We start from the raw sequence: 16,389 nt of genomic DNA on the forward strand, positions 1-16,389 counted from the left end.
TATGCAGTTCTATTGTTACTGTTATGTATGTTGATCGGGAACAAATTGCGAGTAAATGTATTTGCTGTATTATAAACTTTTTTTTTATATTTATCTTTTGTCTAAAAGAATTGAAATGTGGCATTGAATCAAAAGTGGAAGCGACCAAGACTCAGCATGCTCTGTTAATGAGAGTGAAAAGAAACAGCTTTCGTTGTGGAGATAAAGAAGACCGGGAGCAACAGAAATGGGTGAAAACGAGACTGAGCTAGTGGTTTAGATAAATCGCTACCATATATTCACATTCGTTTCCTTTCTCATCAAGAAATGAGCGCAAAATTATGCTGACAATAATTGTGTCGTCATGATGAAGTGTTGATTCAGCAAGTATGAGAAAATACTATAAAATGGTCAGAAGTATCAAGTTTCTATTCATATTATTCGTTTTATTCATTTCATTTTTTTTATTGGTATCTATTCATCTCCGCTTTAATTATCAGCCGAAAACAGTGGTCATACGTAACCTCCACTAATTATACATCTAATTAATTATAATTACTTCTAATATAGTATTTTGGTGAGGTAGTTTTCGGTGATACTTCAACGGATAAACTTTCTTGTGCACTTTCTAAAGGGTTCGTTTCACTCTGTTGGGAATCCATACCGAAGTATTCAAGTGAGACATCGAATTTGAGATGAATGATGGAAAAGTTGAAAGGTGGTTAATTTTTCAAAATACAATTTCAAAATTCAATACAATAAGAATAAAATAAAATTTTTCAAAATAAAACTATCAGGCTAGATTCGGAATGCACGAAATGGATTACTCTAGTTTAAAAGGATAAAGGATAAAGTCACTGTCCTATCAGTCCACTTGGACGCGCTAACGCGTATTACTGGAATTCGTAATCGTTGAGGTTTTGCTACAAGTGTTGGCCAATACAATGACTTGCGGGGGCCAGCCGATGATCAAGTCGGTGTTTTTATCCGTCTGGTCTGGCACCAATTTAGTCTGGCACCAATTTATCGACCCCAGAGGGATGAAAGGCTTGGTTTGCACTAGGGCGGTTTCGAACCCTCGACCGTGTGGCTACAACGGACCTCTAGCCGACTGCGCCACACCGCCTTTACTTTGGTTTGGTCATACTAAAAATAGAATTGAATTAATAAAATAAATTTGGTTAACCATGTCAACAAGAAGGAATTCTCTTCCGTAAGAAATGGTGTTGTCGTGGCTGCGTGCGACTTCAGTCGTAACTGTGACGAGACCTTTTGCGGCTCTTCCTACTAAAGTCTTCCCAGTGCTTACCAGCATACGTAGAGGTTTGCGCAGAGCACTTAAACTTGGTCAGCACTACTCCCATTTATCCTCAAACTATGCACCTTTGGTTCTAATTAATCGCTTTCCCCTTCTTTGAGCTGGCACGGGTTTGCGCTTGAATTGAATTTTTTTCATCCTAGTGTAACTACGAAAATACCTGTATTAATCCAAAATTGGTTGTCGGTCGCGCGTATTCCAAAGAGCAGCCATAATACCAGTATTTATTTTTGGACAAAGGCTTCCTATATCCCATCTGATTAACTATCTAATACGTTCCTATGACGGGGTTCTGTATGTTCGGTGTATCTTTTGTATTCTATATATATATATATATATATATATATATATATATTTGTTACAGCTCTTGTCATCTTGGCACCTTATTGGAAGGGGACTCTGGACGGGCGCCCATATGCATCTGTAGGGATCCTCTGACTTGGCTCCGGGTAGTCGAGTCTAGGTCTCGTCCACGGAAGCCTCTCACTTGTCTTCCGAGCGAATCCGCGGCACGATATTTGTGTTCTATTTATTGACCACTTAAGTTGGAACGATAAACCCATGATTGAGTCAGCATTGGTCCGTCAGTGGGCACTCTTTGATGTTATTTCATAGATGGAACATTGAACGTGTTGACAGAAATTCCACAATCTTTCATTTCATTGGTGTGCATGAGCTGGATGAAGCTCTTCAAACTTTTACAATAAACCAACTCGAAAAAGCAGCAGCAGATTTTGCTTGCGAATTCAATTCGGGCTCCGTGGTTAAAGGCATCCCCCTAACGAATCTGGAGTGGTACGGATTTCAGTTGGAGTATTTGTATACGAGATAGTAGATTATGGAGAGAAGGGTGATTCCGTCCATTTCTTCCTAATTGCCGTAAAAAACGGCCTTTCAGGTACGACCTCAAGCGTTCCGGCGCGCTATTTTCTAAAAGAAGTTCGACTGGAGCGCGCCAGCCTACGCGGCGCCGCATCTTCCGAGCCGTTTTTTTACAGTAATTAGGAAGAAATGGACGGAATCACCCCCCTCTCCATAGTCTCCCATCCCGTATACGAATACTCCACCTGAAATCTGCACCACTTCAGATTCCTGGGGTGATGCCTTTCAGTTGCACAAGAACAGGAACTGCTTCATTTTCACAGGTTTTCTGGAGACCCTTTCTTTGCTGCTGAACAACAGTGTACAAATTCTTTCTTTACAAAAGCGAAACATCGATTTCTTGAGGCATAAAGTTCAGTCACACTTCAGACTCTTTTGAAGACATTATTTTAGGCTCATTCTGTACTTATGTATAGTGGTTAACACTGATACCAGATACTGCGTTGAGTTACTACGGATAGATTTTTACCTCGCTTGCTGGAATGTGTCCATGTGGGAAATCACCCCTATTTAAGTTGATGCGGTAGCTACCTAAACGAGTTTAAGCTATATCGATCCTTTTCCATATTGACATAACATGGTAATCGTGAGGATGTTTATTCGAACAAACATAAAAAAATTTTTCGAAGAAGAACGTTCATATTCAAAAACATTTAACATCTTGGCGAAGGTCCTCACTGCGGTCTTAAGAAGAATTTTTCTTCAATTTTTTCTCTTCTTTTTTCTTTTTTTTTCTTCCTTCTTTTTTAAAGCTTCAAAAGGAATGATCACGAAAGAAATTACCAGCTTTTTTTTCTTTACCAAAGTTGCTGCAACAGGGAAGAGCAGAAGGCCGTAAACAACTGACAATTAATATTTACGGCGGAATGTAAGATGAAAGCCACCATGAATAAACAACTGCTAGGATATTTTTTTAGAAAGTATGAATCCAAGAAACTAGGTTTCCGCCAAATTTCGTGGAAAGCGATCTCCGAAGTCCACTCAGATATTGAACTGATTAGCTTTGATAGCTGACGTGCTGATATAGAAGAGAAGGAAGCCAAACAACAGCATAACAGTTAACTGAAGAAATATAGAAACACTTTTGTTTTTTCTAGTATACGGCTAGTGAAGGATGAGAATTGCATAAGTATTGCGTTAGAAACCTGCAAATCCATTAAAAAAAATGTCCGTGATATGCCCTTTAAAATAAAAGCTTACACAATAGAAAGCAAATATATTCTAACAATATGAAGCTCTTCATAACAGTGCTTTCCAGAACGCTTAATATGGTTATCTAAACACGGAAGCTTACAATTGGCTCTTCTGGCTCGCATTCCTATCCGAGAACGATTTACATTCATTGGAATTCCTTAGAAGTACCACATGAGGCTGCAATTTTAAAAATTCTTCCAGTTGACAATTGTCTGAAAGTGAAAAGATGTAACGCGATTTTTCTCTTCAACTCGACACTTTTTCATTTTAATCGCCACAAATGATTGTTTTGAATGCTGTACTTTTCTAACTGCTTCTATGCACTTTCTCTTCGAAAATTCCGAAAACTTCCTTGGTTTTTTAGGAGGTGAGAAACTCACACATGACTGAACTCCTAAAGGTCTATGCCTTTCAAGATTCCTCAAAAGGATTCTTTCAAGAATCCTTCCTAACTCCTGAGGTTTTTTCTATTTTCATAGTCATTGTTGCAAAACGATGTTTTCCTAACTTTTCGTTTTTAAACATAGTTGCCTGTTCTAATTTCTAACGAGTTTCCGCTTATATTCTCCATCACTTGGACGCAAAGACAGGAACAAAGTACGATTTTCGTTTGCTCTTACATATAGCCCTAACATATTCGGCTGCCTGTTCATGTTTTAGTGAGTTACTGACTTTATTCGTTTTGATCTGTGCAGAAGCATCTCGAAAAGAAAACTTGGAAGATAAACATTACTATTTTTCTTAGATCTTCTTGGCCAATATATATATATATACATATACACTTCGTTTCTATAACCTCACAGTCATTACACGTTCAAGAAACCAGCGGAAAAAGAGTCACATATGAATTCCCTTCATTAATATTAATATTAATATTAATATTAATATTAATATTGGTATCACTATTGATACTGATTGGTCGGTTTGAGTTGATCTCTTTTCACTCATAAATGGGAGGCTGAATTTTCAAAACGCTTTTCACGTTTCCGCACGACTTTGGTCGCGGCGAAGACGATTTCCTTCTAATTTGTTTCCCACGGCCAACCAGAATGTAAATAGCAGTTTCCGGTACAGGTGCATATCTCAGCTCATCGCCATAATTTTGCGAATACGCCATTTTTCGTTCATTCGTTCGTTGTGATATAAATGAAACCGACTGAATGGCTTGAAAACCATTTGGACCAGCAACTAGATGGTACTGACACTATGGATTAAAGCAGCGTATTACGAAAATGACGATGTTGGGATCTTTTGGTGCTACGCCCATACTCGTAGCCTACATTCATAACTAACTCAAACAGAGAGTTTGAGGTGTGGATTACGAGCGTGCGCGTGCCTCCGCCTAATTTCCCCTAATTATCGTGGAAAACGGCGTGGGATTCGCTTTAGTTCCTATGAGTTACGTTAGTACGCGCTACCCTTGTATGTTTCAGTTCTCAAGAGACTTTGTTAACTTACGAACGCTCCCTCGTGGATGGTGCGTTTCAACGTACGTCGTAGGAACAAACGCGGTTTCCCACGTCGTTTTTTAGGACAGGTGGGAGGAACTGATCGGTGCTTGGTGCTACGCCCATACTCGTAGCCCACATTCATAACTCTATAGTTGCCCATAGAGACCCCAACATCGTCAGTTTTGTGAAATGCTGCATTTAAATTGTGTTGATCCTTAACCTAAGGTCCTGTTAAAGTAATGCACTCTAGGATATGTTGTATATCCTTTTTATAGCCATATAGTGTTGCCGTTGTTGTAAATAGTAATTTGTCTCAATCAGTGGTATTAAACGATTTCTTCGGTAGTTGCACTACCGTGATCAGCCATCCAGCACGTATTGATGGGTATAAGATGAAAACTACGTATTCACACCGGCTCACGAAAAGAACAGCGTTTGAAAGATTTTGCAGTGGCTCCGAGGATTGCAAGTGGAAGTCATCCCAGGCGGAGCCATGACCTCCTTCCACGCGCCCATGGGGTCGCTAGGTCCCCGGTTGTTTCTTTGGATCCCGGGAATCAGTCATGTCACTGATGCTCGCCGCTACTTCGAGTGAGGACCCAAAGCATGACGACGCTATCATTGCCTTGATCTCTTTGTAAGCTGCTCTACACTTCAAAAAATGCTGTTGGCGAGCCCTATCGCAGGAATACAGTCGTGCTTTCTAATTTCTACTTTCTTTCTTTCTTTAAAGGCGGTACTTTCCATCTTGACCTTAAATACGTGCTCTCAAGCACTTGTATGTGTTTTTATCAACATAACTGCGCGATCCTTGCCGTGCTACGGCTATACCGTGGCCAGGCACTTCCAACTCACGGAGGTTCGAATTCGGAAGGGACATGATTTCATATCCATTACTTGGGTGTCATCTCTATGACTTCATTCTGACATTGGCAGTGCTTCTAAAGTATCTTCTGAGTATCAGGGTTTAACCTTCATCCCAAATCCTTCAGAACTTGTACAACGGCACCCCAAGTGTACCAAATAAATCCCAAATCAAAAAAGTAATTTGCGCACGCAAAACGGAAACTATTAGTTTCCTCATTTATAAGGGATACAGAGGTTAAGATACACTACAATAGCTAAACAAATTTTGAAGAAGACAGAATAGAGACTCACAGACCAGATACATGGATCCTTTCGGTGTTGGGATCCACAACTTTTTACCTATTTGAATTTACCCTTACGATTTGTACTGTGCCGGCAATAGCAAACCTTAAATACTGGTTACTAGTAAATCAGTTTCAAATGACTACCTAATCGCTGGCAAATCCCCTAACTTTTTAGAAATCATGCATGTTAAACCGGAGATAATTAAGAATAAAAGCCTCTCATATGTCTTCCCTTCCCGTACCAATAATTTTTTTTTTTTGCAAAAAATTACAGTTTGCAGAAACTAATTGATTTAAGCGTGATGCTGAAAAAATTGTGAATCTATGGTTGAATGCTTCGGAGGAATCCTCGAACACTATGTTTTCTCAGCAAATCGAGAAGAAAATGTATATGCGAGTTTTAGCACACATCTCTATAATAAAAATGACACCGTAATCTCAACAAAATCTGCAACTCTGATTTTCGTTCTTATTTGGCAATCCCATACGTGACATCGGCAAATCTTTTACAGAAAAGAAACTTATATTCTACAGAAAAAGAACAATTTTTTCAACAAATCTCCCATTTATTGTGTTATTTTCAACAACGTTTGATATGAGAAAAATATTCGTAACATTAAGAAAAAGAAGGGGTTTTCGCGTAGCAAAATGTGGCGCCGAACTCGTTACTTCCGTTTTTAGGGAGAATAACGTGCAAGCATGTAAGACGGAACTCGTGGGATTCCGATAGTGCATTCCAGTCCTGGTCCTGATACATAGTCTCTATAATTCTACATCATCATTTTTCTGTAGCATACAAAATTTTTATTTACTTTCTACGCTAGTTGCAATGCATTTTTTCCCCATAAAATTTTCCAAAAAAAAAAACATTTTTTCTACACAACTCAATGATCAATACAAAAGAACTGTAGAGATTTGGTTTGTTGTAAACGTTTGAAGCAAAACAAAAATCTAAGACCTCGTAAATTTGCTAGAATCGTTTCTGATAGGTACTATTACCAGCAAATGTCGGAAAGTGACCCATCAAAAAGAGAAGTGATATTTCTTGCGTCTTTTTTTCGAACCAGTAATTGAAAAATGAGTATTGCAGATTCAGTCCATTAAGAGAATCTTTTGGATATTAAGACCAGCGACTCGCCGCTTGGGACCTTGAACAGTTTGACAATATTGTTATTGGCACCAGTTCTTGTGAGAAGTATTGGTACACAGAGGATGTGTTAAAGGTTCCTTTCTGAACTTTCTGAAATAACAAATTTTTGCTCTGACAAATCGGAACTTCAGCAAACTTTGACGCTCTTACAACAATAACCATAACAATTGTACATTAAAAAGCTGCCTCTGCCGGGTTTTATACTATTCCTAATGGAGTTGAAAAGTTCGACTTTAAATGAACCTCGGCATAGTTGAATTTATACTATCGAGTTTGATAAGCTATACATGAGGTTGTTAAATAAATTTATTGGCTAACGTTTCGGCTATTTCGCCTTCTTCAGAGCCTGAAAAGGGCGATATTCAATCTACAATTCAAACGACCAACCTTTCCACAACTAAACTGATAAACTCCACGCCTACTTTCAATCACAAATTTAGCGACTACACTGAATGCTCACCTTAGGGCGAATGGTTCGAATGTCACATTCGGGTTGGAAGAACCATTCGAGATATGGCGCGAGTTCCTGCGTTATCGACAGACATTCACCCTTGCGGTTCATTTTAGGGTTTTTGGCCTGGATCCAAAATGCCTCCAGCGATTTTCGAGCGAACGTTTTAGATTCGTGCGCTAAGATTTGGACCCTAAATTGAGAATCGGCTCCGTCGTGTTTTTGTGTTCTATGGGCACCTAAAGGTGTCCATTCTCGTAACCTATTCTTGCCGCTCACGTGCCCTTTGATGCGGATATACAGCGGTCGTGCCGTTTCACCGACATACTCGTCTCCACAGTTCGTGTAAGAAATCAGGTAGATTACCCCAGATCTCAAGCATTCTCCTGGTCTACCTGTGGGTCGAGTAATACAGGTCGGAGTTGTACAGATGGTATCGTACAAACGATTCCGAACTAACTGACGTTTCAAATTGTTCGGTGGTATTTCAACGACCGAAACGGAGCTATCCAAGTCTGCTCTCCTCAGACACCGCCTAATGGCAGCGCTCATTTCATCGGAGATGTAAGGAAAACAGAGAGGTATCTTATCTGTGGTGAGGTTTTCCAATTGCCGTGCTCTTTCACTTCGGTATCGTCTCGTTTCAGACGTTCGGATTTCATAACGATTCGAAACAGCAATTTCGTGAGCCAAAGTTAATGATTCCTTTCTCTCCTCAGGTCCACTACAAACGGTTCTTTTCTTATTCCTAATGGGTTCTTCAAAATTGCCCACGATGAACGCGCACTCTTCGTCATTATTACGCTCCAAGGGCATTTTAGCGTCACTTTCAAAGTTTCAACATTGTTCTCACGAACTCCCGAGATTTTTTTTTCGAAGACATGCCACAAGAAAAAGCGTTAGAAACAATTTCGGCGAGTTCGAAGGTTTTTTTCCGAAAGAACTTTCTTATATGGTTCATCACTGACGCTAACTTGTATTCCTTAAAGGCATCACCCCACGAATCTGGAATGGTACGGATTTCCGGTGAAGTATTCGTATACGAGGTCGCAGATTATGGGGAGGAGGGTGATTCCGTTCATTTCTTCCTAATTGCCGTAGAAAACGGCCTGGAAGATATGGCTTCGAACGTCCCGGAGCACTATTTTCTACAAGGAGTTCGATTGGAGCGCGCCAGCCCTGTGCGGTTCCGTATTTTCCGGGTCGTTTTTTACGGCAGTTAGGAAGAAATGGACGGAACCACACCCCTCTCCATAATATACTATCCCGTATACGAATACTCCACCTGAAATCCGCACCACCTCAGATTCGTGGTATGCTGTCTTTAATGGTTAACTTAGAAATTAATGCTCATACGAAAGGTACTTCTATGCGTGATATTTGACGAGGATTTCAGGAACATTTTGATCTAACGCAAAATCCAACTAAAACTAACTTCCTCACCAGGCCGAGCAAAGCTTTCTACGAATTCTGTATGTAATAGTTATTTCAGGAGTCAAAATTATATTGAAAATCCTTTCTTTCATTTCATTAATTTTTTTCGACTTCTTGCCGGTAAAGGTTGTGAAAGTGCTTCTTTATATGAACAAAGAATGTTTTTCAAATACAAGGAACCATGTGACTGAAAAGTGAAGGATGATTGAGAGGTTTGTAGGAATTCCATGCCATTCAGTTTTTTTTACTGTAACAACGAATGTGTGCCACTGAACACTAACATGCATATGCGCCGAATTTTCTTCTTAGTCTCATACATTCGGTTTCCTGTACAGATTTTTGAGCATAATTCCCACCACCATTTTATAATCGGCTTCAGCTCAGAGCGATTTATTACGAACTAAAGAGATCAACTGGATACCGGATACCGTAACTCTCCTAACCTACACCTTCTGTCAAGAAGAATTTTTTGCAGACTAAAATGTGCGTAACTGTTCAAATTAGGGATCATCATCTCTTATATTGTCAGATTCATAGAATTGAAGACACAAAGACCTCTATATTCGTTGTAGCCCCTCAGCTGCTTTTTTTCCTGGAAAAGAATGTGTAATTCTTTTTTTAAAATTTGATGTTTGATTTCACAGCTGACTCGCTTTTACATCATAACTTCCCCACAAACATTGGAGCAATGTGAACCATATGGACCATAACTTCCCTGAATTGATTTCAAAAGAAATCAAAGACATGTATTTTCGACTTTCAATAAATCTAGGTATGATGACCATTCAGTGTCTGTTTTTTTTGGTTTTTTATCTGGTTTTCTTTCTTTTTTCCGCACATGAAATTACAATAATTTATTCTTGGCCAATGTTTCTGCGAGTTCGTCCTTTTCAGAGCCTGAAAGCGAGAAATCGAAGGTGATTTATCAGGTCAAACTTCTTGTGTGTCCAACAAAGAAAACTCGCAGTCCATTTCAAGAAATACGAAAAAAAAATAACAAAGAAAATAATTTAAGAAAATAATAGCAAAATTAAAAAATAACAAAAGCAAAACCTTCTGCTCTAGCACTACATTTGATTCCTTGCAGCGGCAAACATCGCAACTTTCAGAATAACCTAACTCTTCTCTGTTGGAAACCTCTTTCCAACTTCTTCATCCTTTGCTAACTTCATTTATGCGTCGTTCGTTGTACATACATTTGTATGTACAACGAACGACGCATAAATGAAGTTAGCAAAGAGAGAGCCCATTTTTTGTGCACTGACTGTCTTCAAAAAAGAAGTCCATCCTGGCGTTTACAACCAACAGAATGTGGCTTACTATAAGAGAGTAAAATGAGAAGAGAGAGACTATGAGAGTAGAAATGAAAACAAAGATAAGAAATGCAGACAGATATTAACGATGCATGTGCAAAGATGACAAAAGTGCAAAGCGTCTGCAATTGCAGGCAACAAAAGTAAATGTGGAAAAGAAAGTAGTAACGGGATATGAACAATGGGATGCCGTAAATGACTGATGAATACGTCAAAATAGCGCGTTATACGTGAGTTCATATTATTAGGGTGTTCGGAAAGTATCTGCCAAATACGGCAAAATTTCAAAACAACACACCTTTTCAACAACATTTTACTATTCGACGAAATAATCTCCATCAACATCGACAACCTTCTGCCAACGTCTCACAAGATCACGGATTCCTTTGGCGTAGAACTCCGGCGACTTGGAGGCAAAGAAAGCCCAAAGGCATTTTCGAGGTGGTCACGATCATCGTAGCGCATCTCTTCCAGGTGATGTTGAAGCGATCGGAAGAGGTGGTAGTCGCTCGGGGCAGGTCCGGGCTGTACGGTTTGTGCGGTAGAACTTCCCATCTGAGCTTCAGAATTTTCTGGGAAGTCTTCTTCGCGGTGTGAGGGTGCGCGTTATTGTGCAGCAGGCGAACGTTGTCGAGCTTCGGGTGCTCCTTGCGGATCTTGTCGGCCAGTCTTTGCAGTTGAGCGCAGTAGACCTCGGCAGTGACTGTCGTGTTGTCCGGCAGCACTTCGAAACGGTATATTCCATGAACTCCCCACCAGTCGCTCAGCATGACCTTCTTCTCATAGATTTCACCTTTCACGAAAGGATCCGCCATTTTATCACCAGCACACCACGCACGTTTGTGGTTGGGGTTGACGTCGAGGACCCATTTTCATCTCCAGTGACAATGGCGTCCAGCCAGTCGGATCTGCGGCTTCTGGAGAGCAGCTGAGTACAGATTTCCAGGCATCTTTGGCGTTTGCCGTCGCTCTATGCATGTGGGAGCCACTGGCGGAGCTTTTTCACCATTCCGACAGATCGCAGTCCATTGCTCACGGTGGACAGCGAACAGCCAAGACTGGCAGAAAATACCGCACACTTTCATATGGATGCTGCTCCGCCAAATTCTTCTGTTCGTCGAACGATATTGCAGTCGGTCGACCAGAGCGAGGCTCATCTTCGAGTTTCTTGTTTCCGGCTTTGAAGAGCAGGAAACAGGCAGTGGCAGGATCAGGAGCGCCTGACCATACTGAAAAAGGACATATTTTCATGCTTGAATGAGGTGGATATGATCAACTTAACACTATAGAAACAAGAAAAACTCAGAAAAGAGCAGAGGCAAGGAAGTCAAATTCTCCGCGCATATGCTTTCGCTATAGTTATGAGGTGCACTAATACCAATTTCCATCTCAATGAACCATCTTCGTCCATGTGCATATTGAAGATTTATTGATTGTGCATTTTATAACCCTCTAAGAGATGATTCTGCGATAATATAAATGGATAAGCAGTTTCTCTACAGTGCAAATGTCTGTGCTGTAAGAGGTTAAGGTGAGGATATGTCTCGAAGTAAAAATATGAACTTAACCGTTTCTGAAGCCTCCGATGTCTTACAAGAACCAAATGTGAATTTTTGTCTCTTAACCTAAAGGCTAAGTTTCTTCATAAATCCATCTCGGTGTGCAAATCTGAAAAGGAAATTACTGAGATCCTTGAGGATCTCTTAAATATACCGGATAATATGAACTAGACGTTGCGCATAATCACGGCAATACCAGATTCCTGCGAAACCTGATGGAGCTACTGGTGGAAAATCAAGGAAATTAACGAATCTGATACAGTCGATTCTAGAATCGAAACGTTGGTTCATTAGTGGTTTATTTCCTCGAACATAAATAATTAGATTCATGACGTGATCTAACACTGGCAGATCACTAGAAGTATGACATATTCGTGCCGAAGTGCTGGATTATGCCACCATGAGGATGGCTTTAGGCGAAACGTAACATTGTAACGGAGGAGAAGAACGTGCTTCCTCCTTGTATTCTATCTTGGTTTTGGAAATTGTTTCACGCTCACCACTTTGTCTTACACAGTGCTATAATGATTACAACAAAGATATTTCTTTATTTTTTCATTTGACTGAAAGAGGAGCAATTTTTGGGCTATTACATAATTCTTCTCATTCAATGGTTTATGAGAGGAACAGCAGAGGCAGGTCTCAGCACTGAAGCTAAATAGCCATGTAGTCTTCTGCTTCTACTGAAAATCGTACAATTCTTGTGACTCAGATTTTACAATGCAAATGTGGTTTCCACTGAATTAAAAATATGAACTGTTTGGTTTTTTGTTGGTGTTTTTCCTAATGGTGCTCTTCCATCATCAGTTGAAGAACAGTTGGTTAAAAAACGAAAGAGTGGAAGGATATTTGGTCATAATATAAAAATATATTACAGTTTCCTTATCCCAGGGTTTGAATTGAGAGAAAAAGTGATTGGAAGGTATTTCAGGGGTAAGGCAAGTTTGTTAACTGGTTTCGGTTCGATGGGAAAAACTGATAGCAGAAACTCCATCACCCTTCAGCAATATGTGATGTGATGTTGAAAAAGACGTAAGAAACGAACGATTGACTTGAAGAGGGACTTTTGCAGTGATTCAATAAAAATCCTTTCGCTTAACACACTTCCCTGACATGGCGTCTTCGTACTGTTTTTTTTTCAAATCTATACAGCACCAATTCACGAAAACGTACGTAATTTTGTGAATAACTCTAGAAATTTCTTGGCAGATGGATTACCTTGAACACATCTCTTTTTGCTGTCAGGCAGCTTCTCTGCTCTTCTCTTGGGAAGCAAGCATACACTAGGAATGAAAGAAGTAATTGCGGCTAAGATTCATGCATATTCTTTCGGGAACAAATCAACTTTGTAGGTGAAAAAACAGCAGAAATTAAGTTTACCAAGCAGTGGCTTGGACAGTTGTTGAATGGGAAATGCGCTGGTGTATGAGTCCGTTTATTTCTCACGAAGTCACGTTGAATCTTAAATATTGTGTATGTTCTTCTCAGATCGACTCTTTTGATTTTCACTCAGGATCCCTCGCCATACAGATGATACAATTTATTTCATCAAAAAGATTGTTTTTCGCTTCGGGGCTGCTTTAATAATAGAGGTTGAGTTTTTTTCACTTTTGAACATTACATTTTTTTTCGTTCTTTTTAACAAATACTAAGTATGTATCAGTGTTAATAATGCATACTGTCACTTTCCCTTTCAGAATTTTCAACCTCTTACCTTTTAACCACACTTTGCGATTGAAATCTCACTTTAAAAGCGTTAACGAGCAACCACTGCTCTACTGAAAACTTCTTCAGAGTTTCTTCGAATCAAATGAAACTATCAGAGATTTTACGAGCACTAAACGGTCTCAGTTTAGTCGGCAAGAGATTCATTCTTCATATTCGTTTAAGTGTTGGAAATCGTTTTCCATTCTTTACTTCGTCACTAATCTGAGTTTAACAGTGTAACCTCGCCAGTGACTGAGGTCTCATAATGTCACCGAACCTTTCAATGCCCGCATTTGCGAGTATTTATGGTTCCTTTGCCGTCATTCTTCAAGGCTAAAGTACTAATCTCAATATTTCCAACTTCTCAAAAAACTGATTCGCGACAAGCGAATTTTCCAAGAGACTATTTGAAGACAGTAGAACAAAGATAGAAGGTCCTAGAAAAGGGAGCTTTGTTCATTCAGTCAGTTGGAATAACCGAAAGCTTCACGTTAGCGGGAAGAGTAACCTCAAATCCAAATAATTCCTACGAATAAGTTATCTTTATTAGCTTAGCTAGTTAGCTTTTCCAAAGTGGTGTTCCATGTGCGCCTTTTCAATTCGTCAATTTTCTTTTCAGATCTAACTTTCCGAAAAGTGGCAAAATAAGAGAATTCTACACTCCTCGATTGTTCCAGACAAAAAGAAGTCAATGCTGATGAAAAGTAAACGAAGCGAATGTTCTCGAAAAAGTGATTTTTACCAAGAACTATTTTCTCCTTTCAACTGCCTTCTTAAAATGATGCTCCCTGATTTTTACCTTTTAAGATAGCTTATCACAAATTTGGCAGTGCTTACTTTTGTCCACATGTACTTACAGGGGTGAAAGTGTGGTTGGCAACTATGAGGGCGATCGCACCAATTTTCCAAGTAATTTTCATTGTGCTTTTGGCACACGATTGATTGTAATAAATAAATAAATAAATAAATAATAAAATAATTGTGAAAAGAAGGCGTGAGAAACCGTCCTGACTGAACATATCCTCCCTACGATACAACTTGTTCCACAAATTTCGCAACCCAACAATTTCAACTCAAATAAAATCTGCCAAACCTGCACAGTTACAGGCGCCTATCGCATTACCATTTCTACAACCCTAATAAGTTGCATCGTAGGGGAAGAGTGTGAAAGCAACAGATTTTCATGCTCCCGTTTCTTGAATAAGAGGGAAATCTGAGAGTGATCCCTAGAGCACTTCCGGACTAAAACTAACTTCTCACTAATTTCTATTCGTACTTACTCACTTACAGAGGCCGAGAGATTCCAGGGATTTTCTAGGGATAGGAACCTGAGGAAAAAATCACCTTCACCCACTAATTTCTCACCCGGCATGAAGTTGAACTTACAATCGCTATAAATCAATCTTACGGAACTTGTCGTAGATTGTCAGAAAAAATAAGACTCAAGTTATTCTTGGTTGCCTTTTGAAATCATTTTTTTTCCTTTCTTAAGTTTCTAAACAGAATTAGCTCTTGTTTTTTCACCAACCTTTCCAGTGTTATTCCATCTTTTTATGCACGCGCCTCAGAGAAAATCTCCTGCGTTTTGTTGGAAACTACAAAGAGCACATAGCACTTCTATCATGTTTTTTTTTCAGATGTCTAAGCGAATTAATTTTCCATTGAAAATGATAAGAATTGATATGTATGTGGCTAAGGGCAATCAGAGGGGCACAGTCTAATCTCATTGTTGCACGAAGGCAGTGAAAATCTTATGTAAGAGCTAACAAAATTGAGTAGGCAATTTTGAACGAACGGCAAAAATCTGAAGCTGCGTCTTTACAATTCTTTACATACACTAAGAACCTTTCCTGGGCACTGATTTGTATCCTTCAAATTTGTGGATGGTGAGAAATAGAGCAAAATACGAGGACTAACGATACTTGATCTCCCGAGCAGCATTAAACCATGTGATAAATATTGGAAAGTCAACGCTGCGCCCATTATTATCCACATAGTTCCATGACTTCATGAGGCAAAATCGAGTAGTTCTAGAAGCCAGGACGAATTCTTTCATCTCCAACAGGAAATGTTATGGACTGAAAAAATTCTATGTAGTTCCTTAGGACTATTAGGAGCCAACTGATGAATGCATTCCGGTTTTTTTTGCATCCCCAACCATTAAGCTGTGGGAACAATAGAAAAATGAACATTACGGAAACTTTCTGCTAAGTCCTTCCAGATGTCTGCAAAATAATTCTTTGGAGTTTTTCTGACTTCAACGAAATTTACTGAAGATGAAGAAGTGAAGGAGCCGTCTCCGTTGCATGGTAATTTGAGGAAAACGAATGAAGAGCTACTCGTTGGTGCTTGTACGGCTCTACTGTAAATCCTTTCCTAGTTAGCCATAAAATGCTGGATGTTCTCAATTATCGGAGACACTTTAAAAGTTTCGAGTGACTGCAAATAAAAAATGTGTTGACTACCGTGCACAATCCTGAAACACGATTTTTAAGACTATTTTATGTGATTTTTTCCCGAGAAAAATTCTAGATAGACTTAGTTTTTTCGCTCTAAACTACCGCCTATCACATAAAATCATACCTCCAAATAGTAGCGCATCCGGATTTCCGATACGCTTAGAGAAGATCTTGAGGCAAAACAAATTTTTTTGTTGTGTCATGTTTTTCAAACAGTTTAATCGCTTATTGGAAAGGCTGTTGCATTACTTGGCCAGGGATTTAAAAGCCGGAAGACTTTTGCAAACTTTTAAAAACTAAACTTTGAAACATTTAAAGATTGAAAATTTTATAGCTTTCAT

The 16,389-nt window shown here is 39.4% G+C and overlaps 5 protein-coding genes across 5 annotated transcripts; 1 reads left to right on the forward strand and 4 right to left on the reverse strand.

Annotated features, from left to right (window-relative positions):
- Window positions 1-23: 23 nt before the first annotated feature.
- Window positions 24-251, forward strand: RB195_017520 (uncharacterized protein; the record flags this gene model as incomplete). The annotated part of the gene is made up of 1 exon (XM_064184548.1): window positions 24-251. The coding sequence occupies one exon, from the start codon at window positions 24-26 to the stop codon at window positions 249-251; it is 228 nt and encodes a 75-aa protein (XP_064040429.1).
- A 7,310-nt stretch (window positions 252-7,561) lies between these two features.
- RB195_017521 (uncharacterized protein) lies at window positions 7,562-8,392 on the reverse strand (the record flags this gene model as incomplete). The annotated part of the gene is made up of 1 exon (XM_064184549.1): window positions 7,562-8,392. One exon carries the CDS (start codon window positions 8,390-8,392, stop codon window positions 7,562-7,564), a length of 831 nt encoding a protein of 276 aa, XP_064040430.1.
- A 2,305-nt stretch (window positions 8,393-10,697) lies between these two features.
- RB195_017522 (uncharacterized protein) lies at window positions 10,698-11,138 on the reverse strand (the record flags this gene model as incomplete). The annotated part of the gene is made up of 1 exon (XM_064184550.1): window positions 10,698-11,138. One exon carries the CDS (start codon window positions 11,136-11,138, stop codon window positions 10,698-10,700), a length of 441 nt encoding a protein of 146 aa, XP_064040431.1.
- A 57-nt stretch (window positions 11,139-11,195) lies between these two features.
- On the reverse strand, window positions 11,196-11,480 carry RB195_017523 (uncharacterized protein; the record flags this gene model as incomplete). The annotated part of the gene is made up of 1 exon (XM_064184551.1): window positions 11,196-11,480. One exon carries the CDS (start codon window positions 11,478-11,480, stop codon window positions 11,196-11,198), a length of 285 nt encoding a protein of 94 aa, XP_064040432.1.
- RB195_017524 (uncharacterized protein) lies at window positions 11,356-15,645 on the reverse strand (the record flags this gene model as incomplete). The annotated part of the gene is made up of 2 exons (XM_064184552.1): window positions 11,356-11,552; window positions 15,507-15,645. The coding sequence occupies 2 exons, from the start codon at window positions 15,643-15,645 to the stop codon at window positions 11,356-11,358; spliced, it is 336 nt and encodes a 111-aa protein (XP_064040433.1).
- Between the last annotated feature and the right edge of the window lie 744 nt (window positions 15,646-16,389).

Source organism: Necator americanus, chromosome II, assembly GCF_031761385.1.
Source record: "Necator americanus strain Aroian chromosome II, whole genome shotgun sequence".
Taxonomy (NCBI): domain Eukaryota; kingdom Metazoa; phylum Nematoda; class Chromadorea; order Rhabditida; family Ancylostomatidae; genus Necator; species Necator americanus.